Genomic DNA, 26,413 nt, shown 5'->3' with positions numbered 1-26,413 from the left:
AGAATTCCTGTTAGAAAGTTTGGATTTTTGTTTAAAACATAATTATTTTTGGTACTCAGGGGACTTTTTCTTACAAACCAAAGGCGTGGCTATGGGGGCTAGATTTGCCCCCAGTGTAGCCAATTTATTCATGGCCCAATGGGAAGCAGAAGAGGTTTTATCCAACAGACCCCCAGAACTGATCTTTTACAAGAGATTTATAGACGATCTGATCATGATATGGGAGGGAGATTTGAATTCTTTTAATGATTTTAAAGCTAGAATGAATTTTAACAATAGGAACATTGTTTTATCATGGACTGAGAGCAAAGAAAAGATACAGTTCCTCGATTTAGAGATTTTTGTTCTAGACGGCCAGTTACACACTAAAAATTTTTTTAAACCTACTGACCGTAACTCGTATTTGTCTATGGACAGCTGCCACCACAGGAATTGGCTTTTTAACATTCCGAGGGGTCAACTGATCCGTATCAAGAGGAACTGCTCTAAGGAGGAAGATTTCAAAGCACAGTCCCAAATACTGGTAGACAGGTTCAAAACGAAAGGGTACGATATGAAAAAAGTGTCTTCTGATTTACAACAAGTATCCAATCTGAGCAGAACAGAACTTTTAGCCAACAAGGCTGTTACATCCAGGGATGATAATATAAACAACAACAACTTTAAACTAGTGCTGGATTACAACGTTCAGCATAAACAGGTTGAACGTATTGTAAGAAAGCACTGGGGGGTGCTTAAACAAGATGGAATTTTAGGACCCCACCTCCCGGAGAGACCTGGCTTCATATATAGGAGAGCCCCTATTTTGAAGGACAGGCTGGCCCCGGGAGTGATAGATCCCCCTAGACCCAAGAAAAATACTATTTTTCAGTTCTTGTCTGGATTCCATGCGTGCGGCAGATGTGGTGTTTGCCAGCAGACTAAAAAGAACACCAAAAAGAAGAAAACTTTTATATGCAATAGCACAGGTAAAGAATACCAGATCAAAGACCTAATAACATGTACCACAATTGGGGTTGTTTACATGATGGAATGTGGGTGCGGACTCCAGTACGTAGGACGCACCTCCAGAGCCCTAAATGTGAGGATAGGGGAACATATCTCTAACATAAAGAAGGGAGAGGTTTCACACAACGTATCCAAGCACTTTAAAATATTTCATGATAAGAAACCTCACTCCCTGAAATTCTGGGGAATTGAACATGTCCAACCACACTGGCGAGGAGGCAACTATATTCGCCAGCTAAGTAGAAGGGAATCCTTTTGGGTCTACGAGGCCAAGGTGTTGGCACCCAGAGGTTTAAATAAGGATTTTGATCTAAATTGTTTCATTAGTAATAAATAACACCCCATCATGCATTATATATTTTTATCTGAGACAAAAAAAAAAAAAAAAAAAATGTTTTTATTTTTTTTTTTTTTTTATAATATATTTTAAAAAATTTTTTTTTTTTTTTTTAATTTTTTTTTTTTTTTTTTATAAATTTTAATAGCCAACATTTATTATTCCAGATTTTAGCTTATTGATGTATTTTTAATATGTGATAATTATGGTATGAGATTTTGTGATTATGTGTCTTAGCTGTTTTAATGTAAACCAGAGAGATGTCTGCGCCACCACGCGATCTCCGCAAATGTGCAATAGTAATCTGATCAATGCCCATACAATAAAATTGCCCCATTAGCGATATGAGCCAGTGACACCGCCGTAAACATGCCTGGTTCGGAGGTTCCAGTGTCCTGTACTGAGCTATGAGCGGGGGGAGGGACTGAGATCTGCTGGCCAATCCACCTGAGAGTTGATGTATTTAAAGTGAGGCTTGGCACGCACTAGCCACCCCTACCGAGGAAGTCAAAGGAGCATTACGCTCGACGTAACGCGTATAGGGGGGCGGAGCGTGCGTGGCCGACGCAGAGTCTCTCTCTGGTAACAGATCGCTGACATCGATTATACAGCAGGCACAGCTGAGTGCCCGACAAATGTGAGTTGATCTGCCTTTCTCTAATAAAGCATACCCTCATTAGTAAGCGGAGAGCACTAGATTTCTTCATCTGTTTTCTATATGTCCCGGGATCCCTCGAGGTGCAATATAGTGTGGCTCTTTCCTGGAAGTCTGATCAATGATACATGTGATTGCTGGCCCGTTTGGGTCCTTCAGAAAGGTGAGAGGCTGATTCACCTGGTGGAGGGATTCACTATATTGGTGATTACAAGTTGTTTTCATCACTGGATTTTCTTCATCTGAACACGGGACACTCTTTATATCATTTTATTGGAAGCACACACATTGCTATGTGCCTTATGAACTGGATATGATTTATTGTCATCACTTTTTGATTTTATATTTCTGGCGCATCACATTTTTGTATGATTTATATTTATGACCTGTTCTTTAAAAAAAAAAAAAATTCAAAATTTGTGCCTATAAAGTCCCACCTCTAGGGGAATTATTTTGCTGCATATTCCTATTCATTCCCTGAAAGCAATCTCCAGCCTGCCCCTACAATAATCTCCTATCTCTCCCTCAGCAGCATCAGGAACCTTTCCCTACACTAGTTAGAGCAGAGTGACGTGCGGCGCTATGTGACTCCAGCTTATATAGAGGCTGGGTCATATGCTGCACTGGCCAATCACAGCCATGCCTACTAATGGCTTCTAAGGGCACACTAGTTAAACGCTTGTTGATTGGCTGCCCTGCAGCTGTTGAAACCGCGCTATTAAAACCGCGCCAAAACATGAAATAAATTACCGAACAACGGACTGTATCCCGAACATACAGTAAAATGTTCCGGTCCGTGTCCCAAAGTCTGGTACGATCCCGAACAATACAGTCCGTGTTCGCTCAACCCCTAGTCAAGACTATGTGATGAATGGACGAATGGCACAGCTTGCAGTGTGCTGAGGTCAGGCATAACCACAAGGTTCAACACAGAACCCAGCATACAACAAGACCAAAAGCAGGTTCAATAGTGATAAAAGTGAGATGGGTGGCGTGGGCAGCGCAAAAGGTAAGTATTCCATGTTTTCCAGGTTGGAGGTAAATTAGTTGTACTCACCATCTTTATTGGTGGCCAGAGGTTCAGCTTAGCCATTTTTAATTTCACAATAACAATAAACACTGCATCCAGTAGTCAGTACCATGCAATCACTGGATAGTGGCAGTATAAACACAAACCCCAATAAATACTACCTTAGGAGTCACTCAGGCATAAATTCTCAAGCAAGACCCAGTTACTACCCACAACCACTATTATGTTGTCTACCAAATTTCCCAAACTACAAAGGCGAGTTGATTCAATCCAGATGGGGAGACCTGGGGCACATGCCCCCAATGACAAAGTCTATTGACGTAGCAGGGTAAAGGTGATATTATCAGATTTATAGGCCATAATTTGAATATGATGGTTTCATTAAAACAATCCAATCTTAAACAAAACCTTTCAGCCTAAATTCCCTAATAACGTGGTATTTACAATGAATAGCAGGCACTTCAAAATGCTGCATGTCAGCTTCACTCTCTTCTACCCCAAACCGAAACCAAGTTACTATGGCCATTAGTTCTGGCCTCTCCCTTTAGCCTCCTATGCTATTGGTCATTAATGCTACCCATCACACTCATAGGCCAAATGGGAGTTGTTAAAAGTGATGGGAGTTCAGACCAGAGCCCAAGGCTACAGACTACAGCTGGATGCTATTTGGTTAAGAGAGTATACCAAGCTTCAGGGCTAGCAGGCTGCTCAAGACCATGGAAAATGGTTGTGGGGTAAATTCTGTAATTGAAAATTTCTCACACAATGTGGAAGTGGGTAGACCTTTAAATCAGCTCTATATATAAGCATGTGTGAATTAAGGTGATCCCTGACTTTAGGAACAATTGTATTTACAAGCCAACTGCATTACCTGGACAATGGAAAGGCAGTGTTCTGGGTTATAATATGATTATTGGATAATTTCCTTGCCTGCTGTGTGGATTAAGACACTCTGTGATTATCTGTGGTTTATAAATTCTTCAGCTCATGTCATGGAAAAGAGCTTGTTCTGTGTACTCTGCATAGTAGAAATTCTTTGCTGGTGTGGCTGTGCAGCATTGAACTTTTTCTTTGATTTGTATCTTGTATAACATGTTATTGCTGGTAAGGTCTTAGTACTGATCTAACCAATTTGATTAAATTTTAATATCAGAGGGCAGTTGGTTAGAAAGAGATAGATTCTGATTGGTCTATATAGATTTTTGGCCAGCTCACATTTCCCTTTACTTTCATGTATATGTAAAACTCAAAACAAACTACTTTTGTCTGCCTCGTTAAATATACCATTGAGAGAGTTTTGTTATATGTCTCCACAATAAAAGCAAATAAATAACTTGATCCTCCCAGATGTAAAAAGCTATCATGTGCTCTCTGCAGCATTATCCTAAACCAGAGGTCTTCAAACTATGGCCCTCCAGTTGTTCAGGAACTACAATTCTCATTATGCCCAGTCATGTCTGTGAATGTCAGAGTTTTACAATGCCTCATGGGATGTGAAGTTCTGCAACACCTGGGGGGCTGCAGTTTGAGTACCCCTGTCCTAAACCATGTTATGAGAAAGATCCACAGAAGAAAGAGCTCATAGTGTATTATGTTGTGACAAAATGACGAAACGCGTAGAGAGGAGCTGGCTCTGCGTGTAGCTCATCACACCAGGAAGGTATGCCATTTCCAAGGAAGTTCCGTTGTCATTTCACTATTGCTTCACTGTTTTTACTATGAGCTCTTTCTTCTGTGGATCTCTTCCCCTCAACTGAAACATCCTTCCACCTATTGAGCAACTCTGCTTGTCTGCCATTATGGATGGAGGAAACATCAATAAGGCTATGTAATCCTCCTAACATCTTTGAATGTGTTTATGATCATTGTGGAAGCAATGATCCTGGGATTGCGGTAAGAGGCAGTGTGTTCGTGTGGTGGTAGTGTTGGATATTGAGTCACCTTCCATTGGTATTTTTGCACTCAGAAGTGGAAGATTTCCTGTCTGGACAACTAATTGTTGGACTTTTTATTAATATTAATTTTAGGCGCTGCATTCTCTATTCAAATGTCAAAATGACTTGATTGGTGAATGTCAGTCCAGCGCAGAGGGTGTTCCCAGGAAGGCTGTGTTTGCATACAAACCACCACAGGTAATGCCCACATGAGATGCTAAGCCTCCTTGATTGAAATTAAATATCAGTAGAGGAGAAGGAGCTTGTACAGCCGTGCAAGACTGAGTGCAAGACTGAAATTCAGCTTTAATTTTCAATTTCAACTGGTATGCACCATTAAGAAAAACACTGGTAAAATGTGGTATATTTTTCCTTCTATTTCAATAATAACATTAAACCAAGAACAATCAATGGGCAGAAAATGCTTACCATAACCTTCCCCATCCTAACATGACATTAAAAAGAAATAAGCTATGTTTTACATAAATAAAATGCACCAGTGTGCAACATTAAATACTCTCAATTGTATTGGGTTGTATGTTCCATGTCATAGGTATTGCAGCTAATACACTGAATTCCTCAGTCTACGTCCTTCCAGTGCATGACTGGTGGTTTCAAGAACTTACAACTAATTCGATTTTCTAGTTAAAGTCTCATATCTTGCCTTCATATCTGCCCGTTGGCCAAGGAGTCATGTATCCATGTCTGTTTGGAGTCATCTGCTTTACTGCATGTTCCATGGTAAAACAAGTCATTTTACAGTATTTCATGAAGCCCCTTTATATACACTGAACACAGCTAATATGGATAACTCGACCACTGGATTTCATTAAACGTTGCACTTTCTTATCAGACAGTTGCTTTTCCTGAAATAATCCCACAAGTCACTGCTCGAGATCAAGCCTCAGGGTGTATAGTGTATAGCTTAGGTCTAAGCTCAGCAGGAGTTTTGTAGTATATCCTCATGAGGTCAAGTGATGTCTTCGTTGTCTAAAAGAGTGATCGTACTGTTCCAGTAGAAGATGGTTTTATTTTCCTGAATGGAAATTTGCAACGTGTATCGTATTTCAGGATGTAAAATAGGAGTTTTGCATGGAGTACAGACGATCAATGGGATTTCCAACTCTGGATTGCAAAGAACCTACTTCTGGTGCTGCTAGAAGACATTCACCCAGGCTGAGAGATGCATCATCACTATCCAAATCATGGAACAGGGTCTCTCCACCTGAAAAGACGTAAAACCACAAAATGTAACTGCTATATAGAAAGCTCCAACAGAACAGTACTCTCTAATACAGTGGCGTTAACACTATGGAAGATAAGTAGGAGGACCCTTTTACACCGAGCGTGTGTGTTCTGATCAGCAGAGGATCTGTAAACAGATTGGAATTGGAGCTAAGTGGCACAAATATCACTCCACCAAGAGGAGGCAATAGGAAGAGAAGGTTACTAGGAAGAGAGGCATGGTGGATTTTTAGACTTAATTCCAGATCACCTTTAGGGTTAAACCTGAGATGGGATCTAGATCTGCACATACATTAAACTGTCTCTCTCCAGTATCTCTCTTCCCTTTTGTTCTCTTTATAATTTTTCTTTATTATTTTCATTGATTTTTTTTTTTTATTTTCATTTTTATCTATGTATACTATCATTGTGTAGTTTGTGGATATTAGGTGGCACATACATGGGTTTCCTTAGTATATACTACAACTGATTCTATTTTTTGCTAATTGTCTACAATTCATTGGAACAATGAATAGGTGGAGCCTGTGATATGTAGAGTCACTATATATTTCAAAGTTTTGTGTCTAAATGTAGTTATGACTAAGGCCTTATAGGCTGAAACGTGTCAACTAATCTTATCAGCAGTTGTGTTCTGTGGTTCCTGAATAAAGATGAAAATTTTTTTAAGAGCACCTACTGGTGTGTGGATCATCTTTCTACACTTTTGGACATCCATGTCTGCACAGTTTTGCCCTTCCTTAGCTCAATAGACCAATTTTAGGTCTTTGAGCATGCAGATGTAAGCAGAGTTGCACCTGTTTTTTACATCTGACTGCCTCCATCCCATGTCCTATGTTAGAAAAAAAAAAAAAAAACAGAGAAAGACATAGATGTTTTCGTTTTTTTGGGGCCTAGATGGACTTGGAGGTAATCACATGTAAATGGATGCACATCTGCCTGCTCATAGCCTAGCATGGGGCTTCCGTTCAGACCTGCCTGGAAGGTGGATCTGATCAGAAAGCCCATGTAAAACAGCATTGTGCTTGATGCTTTATTATCAAGATGTTAGATCTCAAAGGAAAATTGTGTACCATTTTGTTGGGTCAGGGATAGTTTTCAGCTCCCATGGGTGGAGAGAAAAAAAAAAAAAAAACCCTCAATAATTTATGCAGCAAAGGTGCCCTTGGTAGTGTGGGGTGGTGGCCATGGAAGAGTCAAAGTCATCAGAGGTATTATATAGACACTTATTGATAACACCAAACATGCGTTTCTTGGCTAATCTGCCTTTTCTTCAGTTTATGCAGCTGTTTCACTGAGTTGTAGTGCCTCCTGGTTGCTTAGTAATCCTTGCATTGTGTCTGTGTGAACACAAACATGCGCCTAGGATTTCTAAGCAACCAGGAGGCACTGAACCTCTGTGAAGCACCACATAAACTAATAACTTTGACCCTTCTATGACTACCAGTCCACTCTATCAAGGGCACCTCTGCCATATAAACCCTTGAGGGCTTTTTCTCTCCACCCTTGAATTCTACCCACCTCCCAAACATTTCTCCTTAGGACCTAGGGTTGGGCTGACCAGAGGCATTGAGTGTAACTGTCCACTACCAGCATGGGGACAGGGATATTCTCTGCGTTCTAAACTGGAAGATTTCATTTTCCATACATTTTGGCTAGTTGCAATCATATTAAATGTAAATTATTTTCATGTCAGATCATCACACTTCTGTATAATCTAAAATACTGTACAGCTGTTAGATTATAATGGCACTCCTGCCTCTCCTCTTGTTTTCTCTTTTTCTGGTGAACACCACATTTTTTTTTTTTCTCCTGCCTTAGTTCCTATGGAGGGTGCTGTTAAAAGTTCTCAGGAGCCTGGCAGGGAAATTTATTTTAACTCCCACTACAGCCAAAACAGACCTCTCAAGACTCTTGGGCTAATTTAATAAATTTGTTTAGAAACTTTACACAATAAATTGTATAAATGTTAACTTTCAAAAAAATAGCTTTTCTCATGATTGCCTTTGAAAACTCATCCTCTGTGTATATAAAAAATAAATTAAAAAAAAAGCTAAGAAACAGCTTCAGGTCTAAAGTGCATACATCCCGAGATGCCTGCCTTACGTGTAGAAGCCTGAAAAAGCCTTCGGACATGGCCAAATGTTGGGTAGTAATGCCACTTCTACATACTCCCAAACCTTGCCCACTCCTTCCTGCCTTCCGGACATTCCTACTGGCCTGTTTGGCAGCCCAGCATCGTAATAGGCTAATAGAAATGTGAGGGGGCCGCAAGCATTAACACTACCTGGCAGGGCTGCTGTTAGAAATCACAGGTCCCCGTACAGCCTACCTGGCAGCCCCCCCCCCTCGAATTTATCAAGATAATATTTTCACAAAAAATACACTAAAATCATTGTTAGCAGATACAACATAACAGAGAATTTAAAGAAAAAGAAAATGTATAATTTTTTTCTTAAATGTTAACAATTTTTGCAATTATTTTATTTTACAATTTTTTTTTAAATGATTGATTACAATGTTTAACCACTTGCCGACTGCTCACATTGAGGGTACTGCGGCAAAGTGGCTCGATTCCGTCCAGCGATGTAGACCTACGTCGCTGGACTCCTCCCCTTCTGGGGGGGGGGGGGCGCGCGCGCGCCGCCGGAGGCTCGCTCCCGCTGTATTCAGACACAGTGGGAGTTGGGCCAGGGGAGGAGAGGCGGTGATCACCGCCGTTCTTCCCCGATCATCGGGGATCGAGTGAGGAAAACCGCCCGCTTGTGTTAACAAAGCGGGCGGATCTTCTATGTGACAGGCAGGGACAGATTACAGGATTCAGCATAGCTGAACCTGCGATCTGTGCCTGTGTCACACAATCCCCTCCCCCCACACACGTCAGTAAGCACCAGGCATACATTTAACCCCTTGATCACCAATAAAGTTAACCCCTTCCCTGCCAGTGTCATTATTACAGTAACAGTGCATATTTATAGCAGTGATTACTGTAGTAATGTCACTGGTCCCCCCAAAAGTGTCAAAAATGTCAGTCAAGGGTCCGATCTGTCTGCCGCAATGTCGCAGTCCCGCAAAAAAATTGCAGATCGCCGCCATTACTAGTTTAAAAAAAAAAACAATAAAAATGACATAAATCTTTTCCGTAGCTGCGATAACTTTTGCGCAAACCAATCAAAATACGCTTATTGCGATTTTTTTACCAAACATATGTAGCAGAAAACAAATTGGCCTAAAATGTTAAAAAATTTAGATTTTTACATTTTTTTTGGGGGGGGGGGGATTTCATATAAAAAAAATTTGAAAAATATTGTTATTTTTTCAAAATTGTCGCTATTTTTTTGTTTATAGCGCAAAAAGTAAAAATCGCACAGGTGATCAAATACCACTAAAAGAAAGCTATATTTGTGGGGAAAAAAAGGACATAAATTTCATTTGGGTACAGTGTCGCACGACCACGCAATTGTCCGTTAAAATAACACAGTGCCGAATCGCAAAATATGGCCTGGTCAGGAATGGGGTAAAATCTTCTGGTCATAAAGCGGTTAAAAATACGCTTATTGAGAATTTTTTGTCAAAGACATGTAGCTAAATACATTTTGGCCTAAATATATGAAAAAATTGAATATATTGGATATTTTTTAACTGTCAAAGTAGAAAAATATTGTTATTTTTTCAAAATTGTCGCTTTTTTTTTTATTAATATCGCAAAAAATGAAAAGTGCAGAGGTGATCAAACACCACCAAAAGAAAGCTTTGCTTGTGGGAAAAAAAGGACTTAAATTTTGTTTGGGTACGGCGTTGCATGACCTCGCAATTGTCAGTTAAAGTCGCACAGTGCCAAGTTGCAAAAAGTGGCCTGGACGTAAAGCAGAAAAATCCTCCGGTGGTAAAGTGGTTAATTAATGATTATTATTTTTTTTTTTTTTACAATTTTTTTTTTCTACAGGACAGTGAAAAGGGGGCACACAGGGAGGGGGGTCAGAAGAAGGCAACACAGGGAGGGGGATTGGTGTCAGAGAAGAAAATACAGGAATGATGCCCTGTGTCTATGCCTCTCTCCCTGACCAGTCTTTCAGCTGCTTCAGAGAGCCGCACAGGACTTTCTTCTGTAATGACCCCTCCGCCCGATGCACCGATTCCCCGTGCTGTTGGGGCCCCCCTGTATGCCCAGGTTCCCTACAGGAGGACTGGTGGTTCCCCCCCCCCCATCAGCAGCCCTGCTTCCTGGACATGTTGAAGCTTTTTTACATCAAAACGGTCCAGCATCCAACTGTATGTGTGCACTTTTTTTCGAAGCTGCTGTTGGTACTGTATGTGCTGGGACTTCCATGTGACCAGATTTTATAAAGGAAAATGTTATTGTTCTAGAGGTAGAGTAGATGCAGAGATGCAGAGGGTATTTTTACTTTTTCAGACAAATTGCGATAGCACCTAATTTATATTTATTACGTGTTCTCATTCACATAGTATAACTTGAAATAATATTTAACCGGTTGCCGACCGCCGCACGACGATATACGTCGGCAGTCAGCCCCGGCCAGGCAAAGTGATGTATATATACGTCACTAGCCTGTCACTTGCTTGGGAGCCTATAGCGGGCGAGCACGCTCCCGCGGAGGCGCGCTCCCGCCCCGGCTCGTTCCCCAGCAAGTCCGTGCGCGTGACCGGCGGACCCGATGTCCGCCGGTCACTCGCCGATCGTCGGTGCAGAGGGAGAAAGTCAGGCGGCTGATGTAAACAAGCCGCCTGTCATTCTCCCTGGTGTAGAAACAGTGATCATATGGTTCTACTATGTAGGACCGTTGATCACTGTTCCTACACTTCAAGCCACAGCCAATCACAGTAAGAATCACGCCCCTAGGGACACACACCACCCCTCCCTCTCAAATAAATAGTACCGCAAAAAAATCGCAGATCGCCGCCATTACGCATTAAATAAAAACCACCAAAAATGACAAAAATCTTTCCCTTAGTTAGTAAACGCAATAACTTTTGCGCAAACCAATCAAAATACGCTTTTTGTGATTTTTTTTACCAAACATATGTAGCAGAAAACAAATTAGCTAAAAATGTTAAAAAATTTTGATTTTTACATTTTTTTGGGGGGGGAATTTCATATAAAAAAATGTGAAAAATATTGTTGTTTTTGAAAAATTTACGCTATTTTTTTGTTTATAGCGCAAAAATTAAAAATCGCACAGGTGATCAAATACCACCAAAAGAAAGCTCTGTTTGTGGGGAAAAAAAGGACGTCAAATTCGTTTAGGTACAGCATCGCACGACCGTGCAATTGTCCGTTAAAGTCATGCAGTAAAAAATCGCAAAAAAACCCCTGGTCAGGAAGGGGGTAAAATCTTCCAGGGCTTAAGTGGTTAAACATTGCTCCTTATCATTTTACTGGCTTTTTACATTATTCTCTTTTTTATGTAAGAGCTTGGACAAATGTAAGTATGCATATGTTTTTACCTGATGGGCCACTTTAGAAGCTGGAAATCACTGTAGTTGTAGCTTCTACTACAATAACCACCGTTATCTTCTGGGTCATGTGTGGCAGCTCCTTTGCATACTGATCACAGGAAGTCACTCAGCTGCCATTTACAGAACACCTTATATTTTTTTCAATGAATACAAAATGTTCTCTGACTGGAAGAGGTGGATAGGAGAGGCAGGAACATCATAATCTCCACCACATCCAGTCAGAGAAAGCCTTGTATTCATTGAAGATAGCTGAAAGATACCAGCAATTACTGTAGCAGTGCACACTACTACAGCGATTTCCAGCTTCCATGGTGGTCCCTGGGGTTTAGAATTAGCATACTTATTAGCATACTTACTTTGTGCAAGATAGCTATATATAAAAGTTTTACCCAAGCTCAACCGCTATGTTTTATATCTAGGAGCTGGAGTCCGGTGCTCTAGCTGGGCCGTTCAATTCCCAAGGTAGTAGATATCAATAAGATAAAAGTCGGCAACTTGGAGTGGTCTTGCAAAGAAAATTCTTTTATTGGCTACATGTATAAAAGCATGATACAAAAGATGCTAATGCGTTTTGGCTTTTGCAGCCTTCCTCTTTGCATTGGTTTTTATCTTGTTGATATCTCTTACTTTGTGCAAGCTGTACCACAGTAACTATGCAAATAAGATAATACCTGGAGTTCAGCTTTAAGGAGGAGACTGAGGATTTATGTTTGTGATAATTAACTCTGTCTGTACTGTGCTGGCAGATTTTCATTTTCAGTTGTAAATTAGATGTACACGACTTTCTGTCCTAACAAAGGGTTACAGATCTCAAGGCTTGGTTGGTGCATTGTTTGGTAATGCAAAAAAAAAAGTTCCTTGCTTTGTCCCTTTTCTTTATTTTCACATTGCCATCTTTTCAAAGCAATAGACATTGCTTATAGATTTAGTTTAATGGTTTAAACTCTGTTATGTGAATGGGAACACATAACAGACATACAGTTGAGGTTTCTCAAATTTAACTGCAAAAGTGGAAATACACTTTAAAGAATGACTCAAAATGACAACTTGAAGCTTAACTCCAGAAATTCAGCCAGTTTGAAAAATGTTCTGGATTACTAGTTAAGGCCAACGAGGTGCATGCCACCTTGTGGACTTATCTCTGTAATTTACAACTGAGTGCCAGGGGCATAGCTATCCCTATACTTCAGCGCTTGGACATTCTGGTCTCAGCTCCATCATGCTGTGTTTGTAGTATCCGCAGAAGCATCCCCGACTGCTTCTTATAGCATTTATTTAACATGAGCACTTGGCTGCACTGCTGAACACAACGCAAAGCATCTTAAAATGGTAGTAAAGTTCCCCACCCCAAAAAAAAAAAAAAACTTGTCCCCTGCAAGGTAATGGCATATTGTTCTAGTATACATTGAATACTAGCACATTAAGAAAGACTTACCTTAAAACAAAGCCCTTAAGTGGGGTACTGGTACTGCTGATAAGGCTTCCATCTTCACCGGAACCTCCTTCCAGGTCCGCAGGCTGAGGCACGATGACATGACTCCTGTGCATGCACACGGGAGCCATGGCACAGTGCTTTGATAGGGACGGCATGCCATAGTGTGCATGCACAATTTTTGTTACTGGCTGCTGAAGTAGGGAATATCTCCCAAAATTTGCACATTTAGGAGATATCATTTGCCTACAGGTAGGCTTTTTTATAAGCTTACCTATAGGTACAAACGAGCAAGCAGTGTTTACTATCGCTTTAACCAACACCCATGCTAATCAATGCTTTGATGTGTGCTGAGTTTGGACCTAAATTATACATTCCGGAAACTTGATTTAGAGCAACTACAACTACAAAATGTCTACATGTACCCCAGGGCAGTTTGGTCTCTGAAATAACTCTTTACACCAGCCCTAGGCCAAACAACATTCATTTGGCCCACTCTATATGCTTCATATCTTTTTGTGGAGAATTCACATATTTTTTGGGGAGAATCCAGTAAGACTAAGTTACACTGGTTACATTAATTGGTAATTCCTGCTTAGATCTTCTCTTGCCACCCTTCTACATATGCAAAAGATAAAAATAATAGGCTGATCTTCAGTATTTTGTCCTTAACTCGGCATTAAAACCTTTACAGAATTTTATTGTGAGACTCTGGTAAATGTATGTCAACTGGTTCTTTTCGGAATACATGGACTATATTTAAAGAAAATAAAAATCAATCATTGTAGAACAGATCTATAGAAAGGAAAAAAGGATTACCCTTACCATAAGGATGCATGTGGTCTCCTGGCATCTGGGGTGGTGTGAGCCCTTGCTGGAATGGGTCTGCACTGTACATGTTCTGCTCCACAGACAGTAGTTGTTGAGGAAGAGATGTGAACACATTCATGATCCCTTCAATACTGGAGTTACTTGAACTGTGTGTTTGAGCTGTAAGACATTAAGAAGACATTGTAATTTTAATTCATACATTTACTAAATGTGGACAAAATAGAAAAACTTCAAACTCCAGGATTGAAGCTGATGCTAGCACATATTCTAACGAATTGTATGTTGATTCCTACATGGGAAAAACATATTCCTTTTAAAAATGCTAGTTTCCCGATTGAGTCTGACTTCAAGATCTCAGGAACACAAACCTGGAACAACCATGCAAATGATGAAAGTAATGAAAATGGCCTTATTTCTGCACTTGTTCCTGATTTGTGACTCAAAGTACTGAAGCCAAAGCTTAAATTGTATGTAAACCCTAACATCGAACTTTACTTATCTGATGCCTTTTGATCTGTTAAATATACACATGTTTATATATACATGTTTTGCTATATACAGTATGGTCAGTGTTCTCTTTAAGGACAACAGAACACTTTTACCCAGGGTTATGGAGATGAAGAGAGAGGAAGGTCTTCTTTCATTTCCTGCTCTAGGTGGTAATACTGATCCTCCATTGACAGAGGACAATAGGTGAGTACTGTCACCCATGTACAGGAAGTGTGTTAATGATTGATTCATTGGGTGAAAAAAGCCTGAAAAAAAGGAAACTAATGCAACCACCATATCTAAGGACTGGTATCCTTCAACATATTATATTTTGGTTCTTGAATTTGGAAAAATAACCACCACAAAATTAGCAATGTCAGAAGTAGTGGTTAGTATTGTCAGCCTACATTATTCTTCCATGACTGGTCTTCTTTATGAAAACAATAAGTTAAGTATTCACACAGCCTATTTGATGTATAAGATTTCAAAATACAGTAAAACCTTGGATTGCGAGCATAATTTGTTCTGGAAACATGCTTGTAATCCAAAGCACTCTTATATCAAAGCGAATGTCCCCATAAGAAATAATGGAAACTCAGATGATTCGTTCCACAAGTCCTTCAGTTTATAGTCTATATACAAAGAATATAGCAATGTGATAGGTTGTGTAACCATAAAATGTCCATCCACAATATGCAGCCTTCCCATGGGGAATTGGAAGCAAAATCTAGCAGAGCTACAGAATATAAGAGAGATGAGAGGCACCTCTAAGTGTAGCAATATGGTTACATTTAATGAAGGTTCAACATTTAGCAACTCACATGGTTGATGATTAAAATAGGCACACCTAAGTATGCAGGCATCCGGGGTAAAGCTGTCCACATAGACCATCTTCTGAACCACTGGCTCTCACCACTGTCAGTCTGCAATCATGAGTGGGAAGAATAGCCTGCAGTAGAGTGATCTGAAAGTGAGGCTTTGAATCACTTGTGGAGTGCAGCGGGGAAGGGATGATGAAGATGGCTGTGCAGAGGATGGTCTATGTGGACAGCTTTACCCCAGATGCCTGCATACTTAGATGTGCCTGTTTTAATCATCAACCATGTGAGTTGCTAAATATTGAACCTTCATTAAATGTAACCATATTGCTACACTTTAGAGGCTCCTCTCTTCTTTTTTATACATGACGCTACTTGTATATCAAGACATTGCTTGTATATCAAGTCAAAATTTATTTAAAAAATTTGCTTGTCTTGCAAAGCGCTCTCAAACCAAGTTACTCTCAAACCAAGGTTTTACTGTACCAAGCATATTAAAATGTCTACCATGTATTGTCTGAATAGTTATATTGCTATCATTGGGATAACCAGTGGGAGTCCTGCTCTGAATCATGCCATAGTTTATCAGGATAAGCTTGTCATAATGGAAATGTGATGATATAGTTGCACTCAGAATTAAACGTTCGTCAAGCTAGCTAGACCACTCATGATCTTTGAGACTGCAAGCTAAACCTTTATTGACAGTCTGCAGTATTTTAATTATTCAACAATAAAGTACTGTATTTTAACCTTATATTGAATCTGTATCAATCATTTCACACTGCTGGGATTATTCATATGATATGCCCTTTATTTATTTATTTTTTTGCTGTCATAAGAGGGTTGCGGGTATCCAGAATATGCATCCTTGGCTTCCAAAGTAAGACCCTCAAAAATGTGAAGAAAACTTGTAAAATCGTCCTCTCTAGAAGCAAAACTTTTTGAAGTCTATGTCTTTTTTTAGTCAGGATTATTAACAGAAAAAAACAGATCATATAACACATCATCTTAACCACTTTAACACTGCTCACGGTGTTGCTACTGCGGCACAGTGGCTCGTTATCGTCTGGCGACGTAGACCTACTTCACCAGACATTCCCCTCTCTCGGCGGCGCGTGTGCGCCACCCGAGGCTCGCTCCCGCTGTATTCAGTCACAGCGGGAGTCGGGCCAGGGGAAGAGAGGCGGTGATCACTGCTGCTCTTCCCCGATCGTCGGGGATCGAGTGTGGAGAACCGCCCGCTTGTGTAAACAAAGCGGGCAGATCTCCTAAGTGACAGGCAGGGTCAGATTGCAGGATTCAGCATGTCATTTTTACAGTAACAGTGCATATTTATAGCACTGATTACTGTAGTAATGTCACTGGTACCCCCAAAAGTGTCAAAAATGTCAGTCAAGGGTCCTATCTGTCCGCCACAATGTCGCAGTCCCGCAAAAAAAAATCGCAGATCGCCGCCATTACTAGTTAAAAAAAAAAACAATAAAAATGACATAAATTTCCCATAGTTAGTAGCTGCGATAACTTTTGCGCAAACCAATCAAAATACGTTTATTGCGATTTTTTTTTACCAAACATATGTAGCAGAAAACAAATCTAAAATGTTAAAAAAATGTTAAAAAAATTAGATTTTTACATTTTTCTGGGAGGGAATTTCATATAAAAAAATGTGAAAAATATTGTTATTTTTTCAAAATTGTCGCTCTTTTTTTGTTTATAGCGCAAAAAGTAAAAATCGCACAGGTGATCAAATACCACCAAACGAAAGCTCTATTTGTGGGGGAAAAAATGACATCAATTTAATTTGGGTATAGCGTCGCACAAACACGCAATTGTCCGTTAAAATAAGGCAGTGCCGAATCACAAAATATGGCCTGGTCAGGAATGGGGTAAAATCTTCCGGTCTTAAAGCGGTTAAAAATACACTCATTGATGATTTTTTTTGTCAAAGACATGTAGCTAAATACATTTTGGCCTAAATATATGACAAAAATTGAATATATTGGATATTTTTAAGCTGTCAAAGTAGAAAAATATTGTTATTTTTTCAAAATTGTCGCATTTTTTTATTAATATCGCAAAAAATAAAAATCGCAGAGGTGATCAAATACCACCAAAAGAAAGCTATGTTTGTGGGAAAAAAAGGGCGTAAACTTCGTTTGGGTACGGCGTTGCATGACCGCGCAATTGTCAGTTAAAGTCGCACAGTGCCGAATCGCAAAAAGTGGCCCAGACGTAAGACAGCAAAATCCTCCGGTGGTAAAGTGGTTAATAAACTGTATTTATAATTTAAAGCAGGGGTCTTCAAACTATGGCCCTCCAGTTGTTCAGGAACTACAATTCCCATCATGCCTAGTCATGTCTGTAAATGTCAGAGTTGTACAATGCCTCATGGGATGTGTAGTTCCACAACAACTGGAGGGCCGTAGTTTGAGGATTTTTGATTTAAAGAATATTCAGTGTATGGAATATGGCATATGGAAATGTATGCAAACAACATACTTTTTTAACCCCCTTGTCAAAATCCTATGTTTTCCCTTTGTATCCCTGTTTACCTGATGTAAGTGAATTGTAATTTAATATAGATGCGTCTGAAAGCCTTGCAATACTTTTGTAAAAGGAGACCCCCTCTCCCTAATCTTTCCGGTAGGAGTGACGACAAATTTTCAGCAGCAGGAAAGTCTTGAGGGGCCAGCCCATGACTCATTAAAGAATGCATTGCCGGGAAGAATTGTTACCATACCTGCTGGTATCCGTGATGGATTTTGCTGATCTTGCTGCTGTTGTTGTTGCTGTTGTCTCCTTGCCAACTTCTTCATCTAAGTAAAGTACACAAGTAAGATTCTAAAAAATAAGCATGCTTGCGTACTATTCTAGTAATTCCTTCAGGTAATGTGTATAAATATCTAGTCCGGGAACTGCATTGTGTACTCTTTATACAACTCCAACAAGATAAATTATCTGTACTTGCATCAAAATAATAAAGACTTTAGCATTATCAGTATGCAGTTTCCTCACTTCTTTCAAACAATTATCAAAGTGCTATTATAATAGGTAGCGATGGGGAAATCTGTCCAGGTTCAAATATTTAAGGGTTTGGTAAAAGTTGTTCAAAATTTAGCAAACCTGAGGATCATTTCAAGTAGCTTCAAGGGTAAAATGGAAAATATACAAATCCTTTAGATAACATGCTTGTGTATGTAAACCATTTTTTCTATTTTTGGAAAGAGCAGACAAATTTGAACTCCTGTGAAGGTTTTTTTGCTTTCTGGAGTGTCATTAGAGACATCTACCCTTGCTGTCCTGCTGACAACCGTTTCATCAGACAGGAAGTGAGGGAAAATCTGCAACAAGGACACAAACAGAAATAAAAATCTAAAAAGGGGTTCTTGCTATACCCTACTCAAATACAGAAAAGCATTCTTATTGCTTGGAGAGTTTGCCTCACTTCCTGTCTGGTAAAGCCATTGTCACTAGGACAGGAAGTGAGAGTAACTCTTTAACCTCTAGGCGCTGAGCGCACACAAATATGCAGCCTCTCAGCAACCAGGCCTTGACACAGAGCAGCCGCATATTTGCGTGCATTGGCACAAATAGAGCTGTGCCAAGAGCGCACCCCCTGCACGCTCCTGGCACAGTGACCGGTGGCCCACGAAAAGCTCCTGATCGCTGCTTGGTATCGGGAGATTTCCAAACATGTGACTACCGTGACAGACAATCACAGTGGCCACATGGTCCCAAGCCCCGCCACCCGGAATTCACAACCCCTTAAAGCGCTGACGGGAGCCAAAGGGTAGAGCAGTCTTGCTAAGGGTATTAGCAGAACTTTCCCCACACTAGCCAAAACAAAGAAAAAGTATTGAATTGACCATACACTCTAACCCAAAATGGAAAATAAAAGGTTAGTGTTCATATCTTTTGTCTGACAAGACTGGGGCCTGCATTTCTTGCCAATTAGGGTCATCATTTGTATGCAGTCTGTGTTGGCTGACAAAATGGGGCCTGGGTTTATTGCCCAATAGGGTATTCATATGTATGTACTCTGTACATTCTTTCTGTGTTTGTATGGGGTTTTCCTCCTACCATCCAAAAGCAGATCCAGTGTTAACCGCAGTCACATATCTACGGTAAAGACATTAGACCGATAGTTGGAGTTAAAGCATACATAATGGTATGATGTTGTCTAACAAGCACTATCTATAAATTTGTAACACTGTATAAATAAATACAATAAGTCAAAGTAAATTATGTATATATTAAATACTCTAGACTAAATACTGCAGTCTTCAGGAGACTAAAATCTTCAAACCTATAAGAATTTTATTCCAAACTGTAATAGTATCAAACTCATTTGCTCTTTTAGCGAAAAAACACGTAAGTGTGTCCTGCTACTGAGAGACAGTATCAACATATGATGACTCCTTTGGTGAGCATTAAATTATGAATACACAATCATGTTATGTGTTTATCTAAAAAATGGGATGTATAATGTATATTTTTTGTATAGTTGTAGATGAAAAATTCTGGTTCCTGAAAAGGCAGTACCCTGTGAAACACGTCGGACCCCATCTACATACCATATTATGTCTACATCTAGCTGTAATCTCTCAGTTGAATTTTTAATGTTTTACTGATTTTTTCATCAAATGGAATTTGAATAAAAAGATATACTTTTTTTAACTATGGTTGTATTTTGCTCACTTTTTTGACAATAACACTTCCTTAAAAGTCCCCTACTTCTTAGATATATGCAATATATATCTTTCATGTGTTTTTTTTCGCTGATCTATTTGAGATGTGGAAGTGTTAATTGTCTCTAGAACCGATATAACCCATCAATTAGAATCATTTGCTATATTAAACACTGTAATATATGACATTGATTACGTCTGCTTAGTGTCTCACCTTTGCCCTTTGATTTTGGAACCAAACTTGTACCACACGAACACTAAGGCCAGTTTCTGCCGCAAGTGTCTCTCTCACCTTAACCAAAGAAAAATCAAATAATTTTTCATATTAGACAGCAGGCAAGCAAGCACACACCACCTTCTCCAAAAATTGTGTGTGTTTTTTTTTTGTTTGTTTGTTTTTAAAATTAGCTTATTAACATGCATAAATGTGCAATACCAGGGGTACAATATACAGTATATGAACCATAGCAAAAGACAGATACATTTTTTCTGGAATCCATTAGCAAGGGGTGCCTACTGTAATTTGAGGTCACCCACATACACCACAATGTGGTGTATTTTCATAAGCATGTTATTTTAACTATAGGGTCAGTGCCAGCAAAACTGATATTTTAATTGTAGTCAGATTTTAAGGAATTTTATCACAGGCTGTTCTCTTATATCTGCGATGAGGTCCCTATACCTGATATCCACAGGACTTTCTACCTGACAAGGTCATTACAAGAAGGTACTGGAGTCTCCAAAAGACTTGAGCCCAGCGGGTGATTCAGCCAATCAGCTTACACGCATAATTAAAACAGAAGATGTGGTTTGGCTGATTGTCTATTTTAATTAATAATTTGGGTTCCTGTTTTCTTCCTCTTTTCCCTAGAAATTGTTTGTGTGTACACTGTACGGTGCTTATACCTTAGTGTACACTCTCAGCTCACTCCAGGTATCTTACAGATACCTGGAAATGCAGCAGGTGCTGGGAACGAGATAAGTGCATGCCCAAAGACCAAAGAGAACCATTACTAGACCTGGAAAAAATGACAGCAGAGCGTACAGTGGTTGGGGCACAGCGGTGATAGGTGCCTGAATGAGTCATTGCTGGAGGACAGCAAAGAAAGACGTAAGTGTGTGCTATAATCTGCAATTACTGTATGCTGTACATACGTTATAGCAAAACCTCACCCCCTCCAATAAAGTTTAATTTTGCTTTAAAGTGAACCTGTGTCAATTAATGCATTCCAACATATTTACATATTCTGAACAAACAGTAAAAGCACTTTAAATTGATCCCTAATTCATCTCTTTAGCTACAAGCATTTTGGAGAAGTTTCATTTTCAAAGCACACAACACATTATTGAAATCTTAGCTCTTTCCTTTTTACTTTCTGTTGCATCAGAATCTTAGCTTACCAGCACTTTAATGTAAAAGAAAATCAGGTGTTTTAAACTGTTAAAAGCCCACTGAAACCGAACTTAACCACTTCTGGACTGGAAGGTTTTCCCCCTTAATGACCAGGCCATTTTTTGTGATACGGCACTGCGTTATTTTAACTGCGACCCTGTACCCAAATAAAATGAATGTCCTTTTTTTCCCACAAATAGAGCTTTCTTTTGGTAGTATTTGATCACCTCTGCAATTTTTATTTTTGCACTATAAACAAAAAAAGAGCGACAATTCTGAAAAAAAAAATAAATAAAAAAAATAAAAGATTCCCAATAAAAAAAAAAAAACTAAAAATCAAATTTTTTGCATAATTTATGCCAATATGTATTCTGCTACATATTTTTGGTTAAAAAAATCCCAATAAGTGTATATTGACTGGTTTGTGCGAAAGTTATCATGTCTTTGAACTAGGGGAAAGATTTGCTATTTTTATCTATTTATTTTTTTACTAGTAATGGTGGCGATCAGCGATTTTTAGCGGGACTGCGATATTGCGTCTGACAAATCAGACACCTAACACATTTTTGCGGGGACCAGTGACATTACTACAGTAATCAGTGCTAAAAATATGCACGGTTATTGTACTAATGACACTGGCAGGGAAGGGGTTAACCGCAGGGGTGATCAACGGGTTAAATGTGTCCCTGGGGGGTGCTTTCTAACTGTGTGAGGGATTGGCTTGCTGAATGAACCCAGAGACCTGTGTTCCTAAATAAGTGATGGATGTTTACTTATATATAAGTCAATAAGTTTCACTATGTTCAAACCAAAATAAATATGTGGTTCACTGTCATTCAAAGATTAAAGGGGTTACTAACAAGGACAAAGTATCAGCTCACCTTTCTGCATGGTTTGGAGGAGACCTCAAATGACGCTTTAAAGGCCCTACGCTGCTGTGTTGTCAGAATGGTTCTGGGTCTCTTTGGCCTTTTCTGATCTTTGCCATCTTCTCCTTTGCTGTCTTCAAATTTGCTGCCATCTTCATCATCTTCACTTTTACCTGTGGCAAGTGGAAAGACAATGCAAACTCAAAAGAACTGAATGCAAACTCAAACAGAATAAACTCAAACAGCTGTAGGCAAAATGTTATACTTTTGCTGAACCTGTGCCTACAAATTAGCTTTAGCAGCAAAAGGTCTGTGCTGGTATTTTTTGGCACAAGGCTCCAAGCTAATGGAATGCTGTCCTACAGTATCTTCACACTAACCTTCCTGTAGTCCTAGCACTTACACTCAAGCTATCCCTCTATGTAACGCTAAATGTCTTTTATGCAAAAATAACTCTTCATTTGCATACTCACCTCTCCTGCATGGTGGTCCTCTGTACTAATGACCAACCCTGTCCTACACTATCCTCACACTAACCTTTCTGTAGTCCTATCATTAACAATCAAGCTGTCCCTCTATGTAACAATAACCATTCCTTATGCAAAAATATCTCTTCATTTGAATACTCGCCTCTGCTGCATGCGGATCTACTGTACTCATGACCAACCTTTTCATAGAGAAGACAAAGATGCCCAATACTCTTGCTTCCATTTGTGCTATTAACCAGTAATACATTGCATGTCTTTGCCAAATTCTTATTTTGTTTTTTATTGAAAACAATTATTTTACAAGGGATGTAGTTTCTACAAGCATTTTAAGGAGTTGATAATATTATTTGATCTTTTACATGGCCTGTTTTAATAACAATTTTCTAAAGCTGTCCCCAAACAATCAATCAGATTGGAATTTTCATTATGCAACTGTAATTTCCACCGCAGGCTTGAATCTAATTGGTGGCTGTGAAGATAGTTAAAGCATTTTGTGAAGGGATATGTTAAAATATATTTCAAGCCCAGTAATAGTTTTAGGTCGAGTAGGGTAGGGAGTATTTAAAACCCCTGTTCTATTTTTTTAGGTTACTGTCCCATTGATTAGAGTGATAATCCTTCACTTTTTGCCCTGCAGAAGAACAAGAGGTTAGAGAAAGTCTCTCCAGGATGTAAAAAAATAAAAAATAAATTAGTTGTTAGTGTAACAGGTTTACCCATTTGAAAATTTTCCCCCTGTTTCTGATTTGGTGACCAATGTAAAATGTCCATCACCTTCTGTTCGGGTTACAACAGTCAATGGGTCAGAAAGGGGGAGAGGGTATAGACAATAATAAAAAACCTAAAAGGGAATTTTTAATACGTTCCATCAATATGCAAACGCTAAAAAAAAACTGTATGTATATACTCTATTTTAGAATAGAAGGTGATGATTTTTATGAGCCTTATTTGTGGTAAGAGTATCAATTAGAATCTTTCACTTTCAACCATGCACTGGAAAAATGACAATGGCAATCAGGTGTCTTCCTTCAGACAAATTTAAAAATACATAACAAAAATTAAAAAAGACATTATTTTTTTTCAGACATTTTTATAAATAAGGATCACAATTGTTACTGCCTTGAATTTTTTATTCATTTTCCTTTAATATACTTTTTTAGAGCGTCATGTGGTATTAAAAGAATAGGCTAGTCAATATTCTGTAGCTGGCCATATATTCTGCTTCTGATTTACTGTGAAGCTATAGAAATACAACCTATTATGTTTCCCGCTTTACCAACCACAGAGGCCTATCCCTTCTACATCTGAGCACCATAGTAAGTTGTACAGAGCAGTATCCTAAGACAAGAGGATGTAATTCCATCCAAAAGCATGACAGTGCACCCCAAACTACCACATTGGATTTGGTTAAGATGAATTTTGTAGATGTTCTGACTTTTTAGACCCCATATGAATGTAGAGCCATGGGTCCGCTAGATGTTTGCTTAGGCTTTCGTTTTCTGCCTATATATCGGTACTTAGATGGATCTTTGAGCAGCCTATTGAGGTCAAGCTAGAGCATGCAGAACACTATGCCTAGCCAGGTAGGAAGTAGATATGTGGAAAAAGCAATAGCATCACATGGGCCTGCCACGCGGAGAAAACCAAGGTCTACATGTTTCAATACTAAAGTGGTGGTGTAGATAAGGGGGGCTTTGGGGGAAAAACATATGACAGTTTTACTAGTCCCACTTTAGGCTGACTATGCAAGCTATGCAATGGATTTCAGCACATGAGCTAAATATTTATTTTAAAGCTAGACATTTCCTTATTGTGTTGTTTAAATACTTCTTTCAAACATATTTCTTAAGGGACTGATTTAAAATGTGAGGCTTATCTGCAAAACTAATGAATATTTTAGTTCATGAACTACCTGTAATGGAACATAAATTATTAATAACACTTTTTCTAGATTTCCATTACAGCCAATTTGGAAAGGAACTGATCGTGGAATTAAAAGAGCAAATTCATAAGTCCACAAGACTTGATTTAGAACATAGTACGGTATTGTAAATATCCTCTTAATTACTAACCAAATAGGAGATAATCAGCACAGGGTTTTCCTATTAAGATCTGATTTATATTATTCTTAAAGTGAGTATGGCAGAACAAAATCCTTCATTCGCTTACGTTCATCGACGAACACAAATCATAACTAGTGGGTTATATTGCCCCTCCAGGAGTAGGACTAGGCAGAACAAAAACACCTGGCTATGTCCATGGGCCATCCTCAGCTGGTATATAATCCCCCTCTGCTCTAGGTAACCAGTTTTAGTCTGTCTAGTCAGGAGTAAGGACGTAGGCTTCCGGCTGGGATCTCTGGTCCTAGAAATTTTCTCCTTCCTTACATCTTTTTTGCTTTTTTCTCTTGGGAGATCTAGTATCAACTGCCGGGCTTGGGAATGGGCTGGATAATTTAGATCCAGTGGTCCCCCCAGCCCAGCCAGTGAGCGCATGAAGACCGCAGCTATGCGCTAGATTGGCCGCGACATAGCCTCACGGACAGTGGCTGGCCCATGCGTTAAACATTTTGTCGTGTCGCATACGACTGGGCTTGGGTCTGAGTCGCAGCGGTCCCTTGGCCAACAGCTTCCCTACTTCAGTGGCGAGGAGTTCTGTCTGGAGCGTTACCCGCACAATTTTGGTGGTTTTCTTTGGGGTGGACGCGGGTAACCTCCAGTGACGGTCGGACCTGCCTACAGGTTTCCTCCTCCCATGCTTAAATCCCTCACTGAGCTCCCATTCCCCCCTGTCTGGACCTAGAGTCTAGGGGGGGGGTCCCAGGGCAGTCAATGCAGCAGAGACCCCTGGGGTTTCCTCCGCTATCCCCACTCTGTAAGGGTCCTGGGATAATGTGTGTCTCGTCCTGGTAGTCAGGAGGGGAACCAGTGTAGGAGACCCCTAGGTGCATGCCCTGCGGTTTGCAGTGTGGGTATAGTCTAGGGAGTCCCAGTGCAGAGACCAGTGCAGAGTCTCACCGAAATGTGTGTCCTACCTTCAGAGGGGGTCCCCTTGCAGAGGGTGCAGCATTGCAGAGGGTGCAAGAAAGATCCTCGCAGCATGCTTCAGTGTTTGTAGCTGATAGTGGCTATTTTCCCTTAGTCTGGCTAGTCTCCAGTTGGCGGCCATGTTTGTGTAGTCGCATGATGTCACGGGGGTAATTTTCCCTTAGTCTGGGAGATGCTGGAGACAACTGAAGCCTCGTGGGGATGCCAAAGCTCTTCCTCCTCCTCCTCCTCCTTAGTTTCCTCTTCCTGTGCCCGGGACATATGAACAGAGATAGCGTTCATGATGATGCTGGTTTGGAAATTCTCTGCGCTCCTCTGGTCGGTAGGGTGGTTCTTTGGGGTCCCTGTTATCTCTCTCTCTGCTGATAGGTAACCTGAGGCTTGAGGGGATCCTTTAGTGGTGCCAAAAGATTGTTTTTGTACTGCAAGGTCTTCCTTTCCTTATAAAAGTTCAGGGTCACATCTCCCCCAGTGACCCCCTCAAGGAGGTGGTAGGTCCCTCGGATAGCCAGCTTCCCATGGTTGCACTGATGGTGGTCCTGCACTCCTTAGTGTCCCGGGTGGAAGTGACATGTGGGCAAAGGCCCAGGAGGAAGCGCACCCCACCTTCCCCTGCTCAGGCTATCTCATCTGATTCTGAGCCTAATGCCGCTGTGGACTCGGCCTGTCCGGGG

The 26,413-nt window shown here is 40.0% G+C and overlaps 1 protein-coding gene across 1 annotated transcript in view; it reads right to left on the bottom strand.

Moving 5' to 3' along the window:
* Positions 1 to 5,330: 5,330 nt before the first annotated feature.
* Positions 5,331 to 26,413, bottom strand: part of LMX1A (LIM homeobox transcription factor 1 alpha) — a 153,023-nt gene continuing 131,940 nt past the window's right edge. Inside the window, exons 5-9 of the mRNA XM_082266472.1 lie at positions 22,217 to 22,377; positions 20,157 to 20,234; positions 17,995 to 18,070; positions 13,942 to 14,106; positions 5,331 to 6,189 (exon numbers count right to left, since the gene is read on the bottom strand). Of these exons, the coding sequence (XP_082122598.1) occupies positions 6,032 to 6,189; positions 13,942 to 14,106; positions 17,995 to 18,070; positions 20,157 to 20,234; positions 22,217 to 22,377 (638 nt within the window). The 3' untranslated portion in view covers positions 5,331 to 6,031. The remainder of the gene's footprint in view (positions 6,190 to 13,941; positions 14,107 to 17,994; positions 18,071 to 20,156; positions 20,235 to 22,216; positions 22,378 to 26,413) is intronic.

This window comes from Pelophylax lessonae (genome assembly GCF_965119305.1).
Source record: "Pelophylax lessonae genome assembly, chromosome: 8".
Taxonomy (NCBI): Eukaryota; Metazoa; Chordata; class Amphibia; order Anura; family Ranidae; genus Pelophylax; species Pelophylax lessonae.
This window is presented reverse-complemented; position numbering and strand designations above follow the sequence as displayed.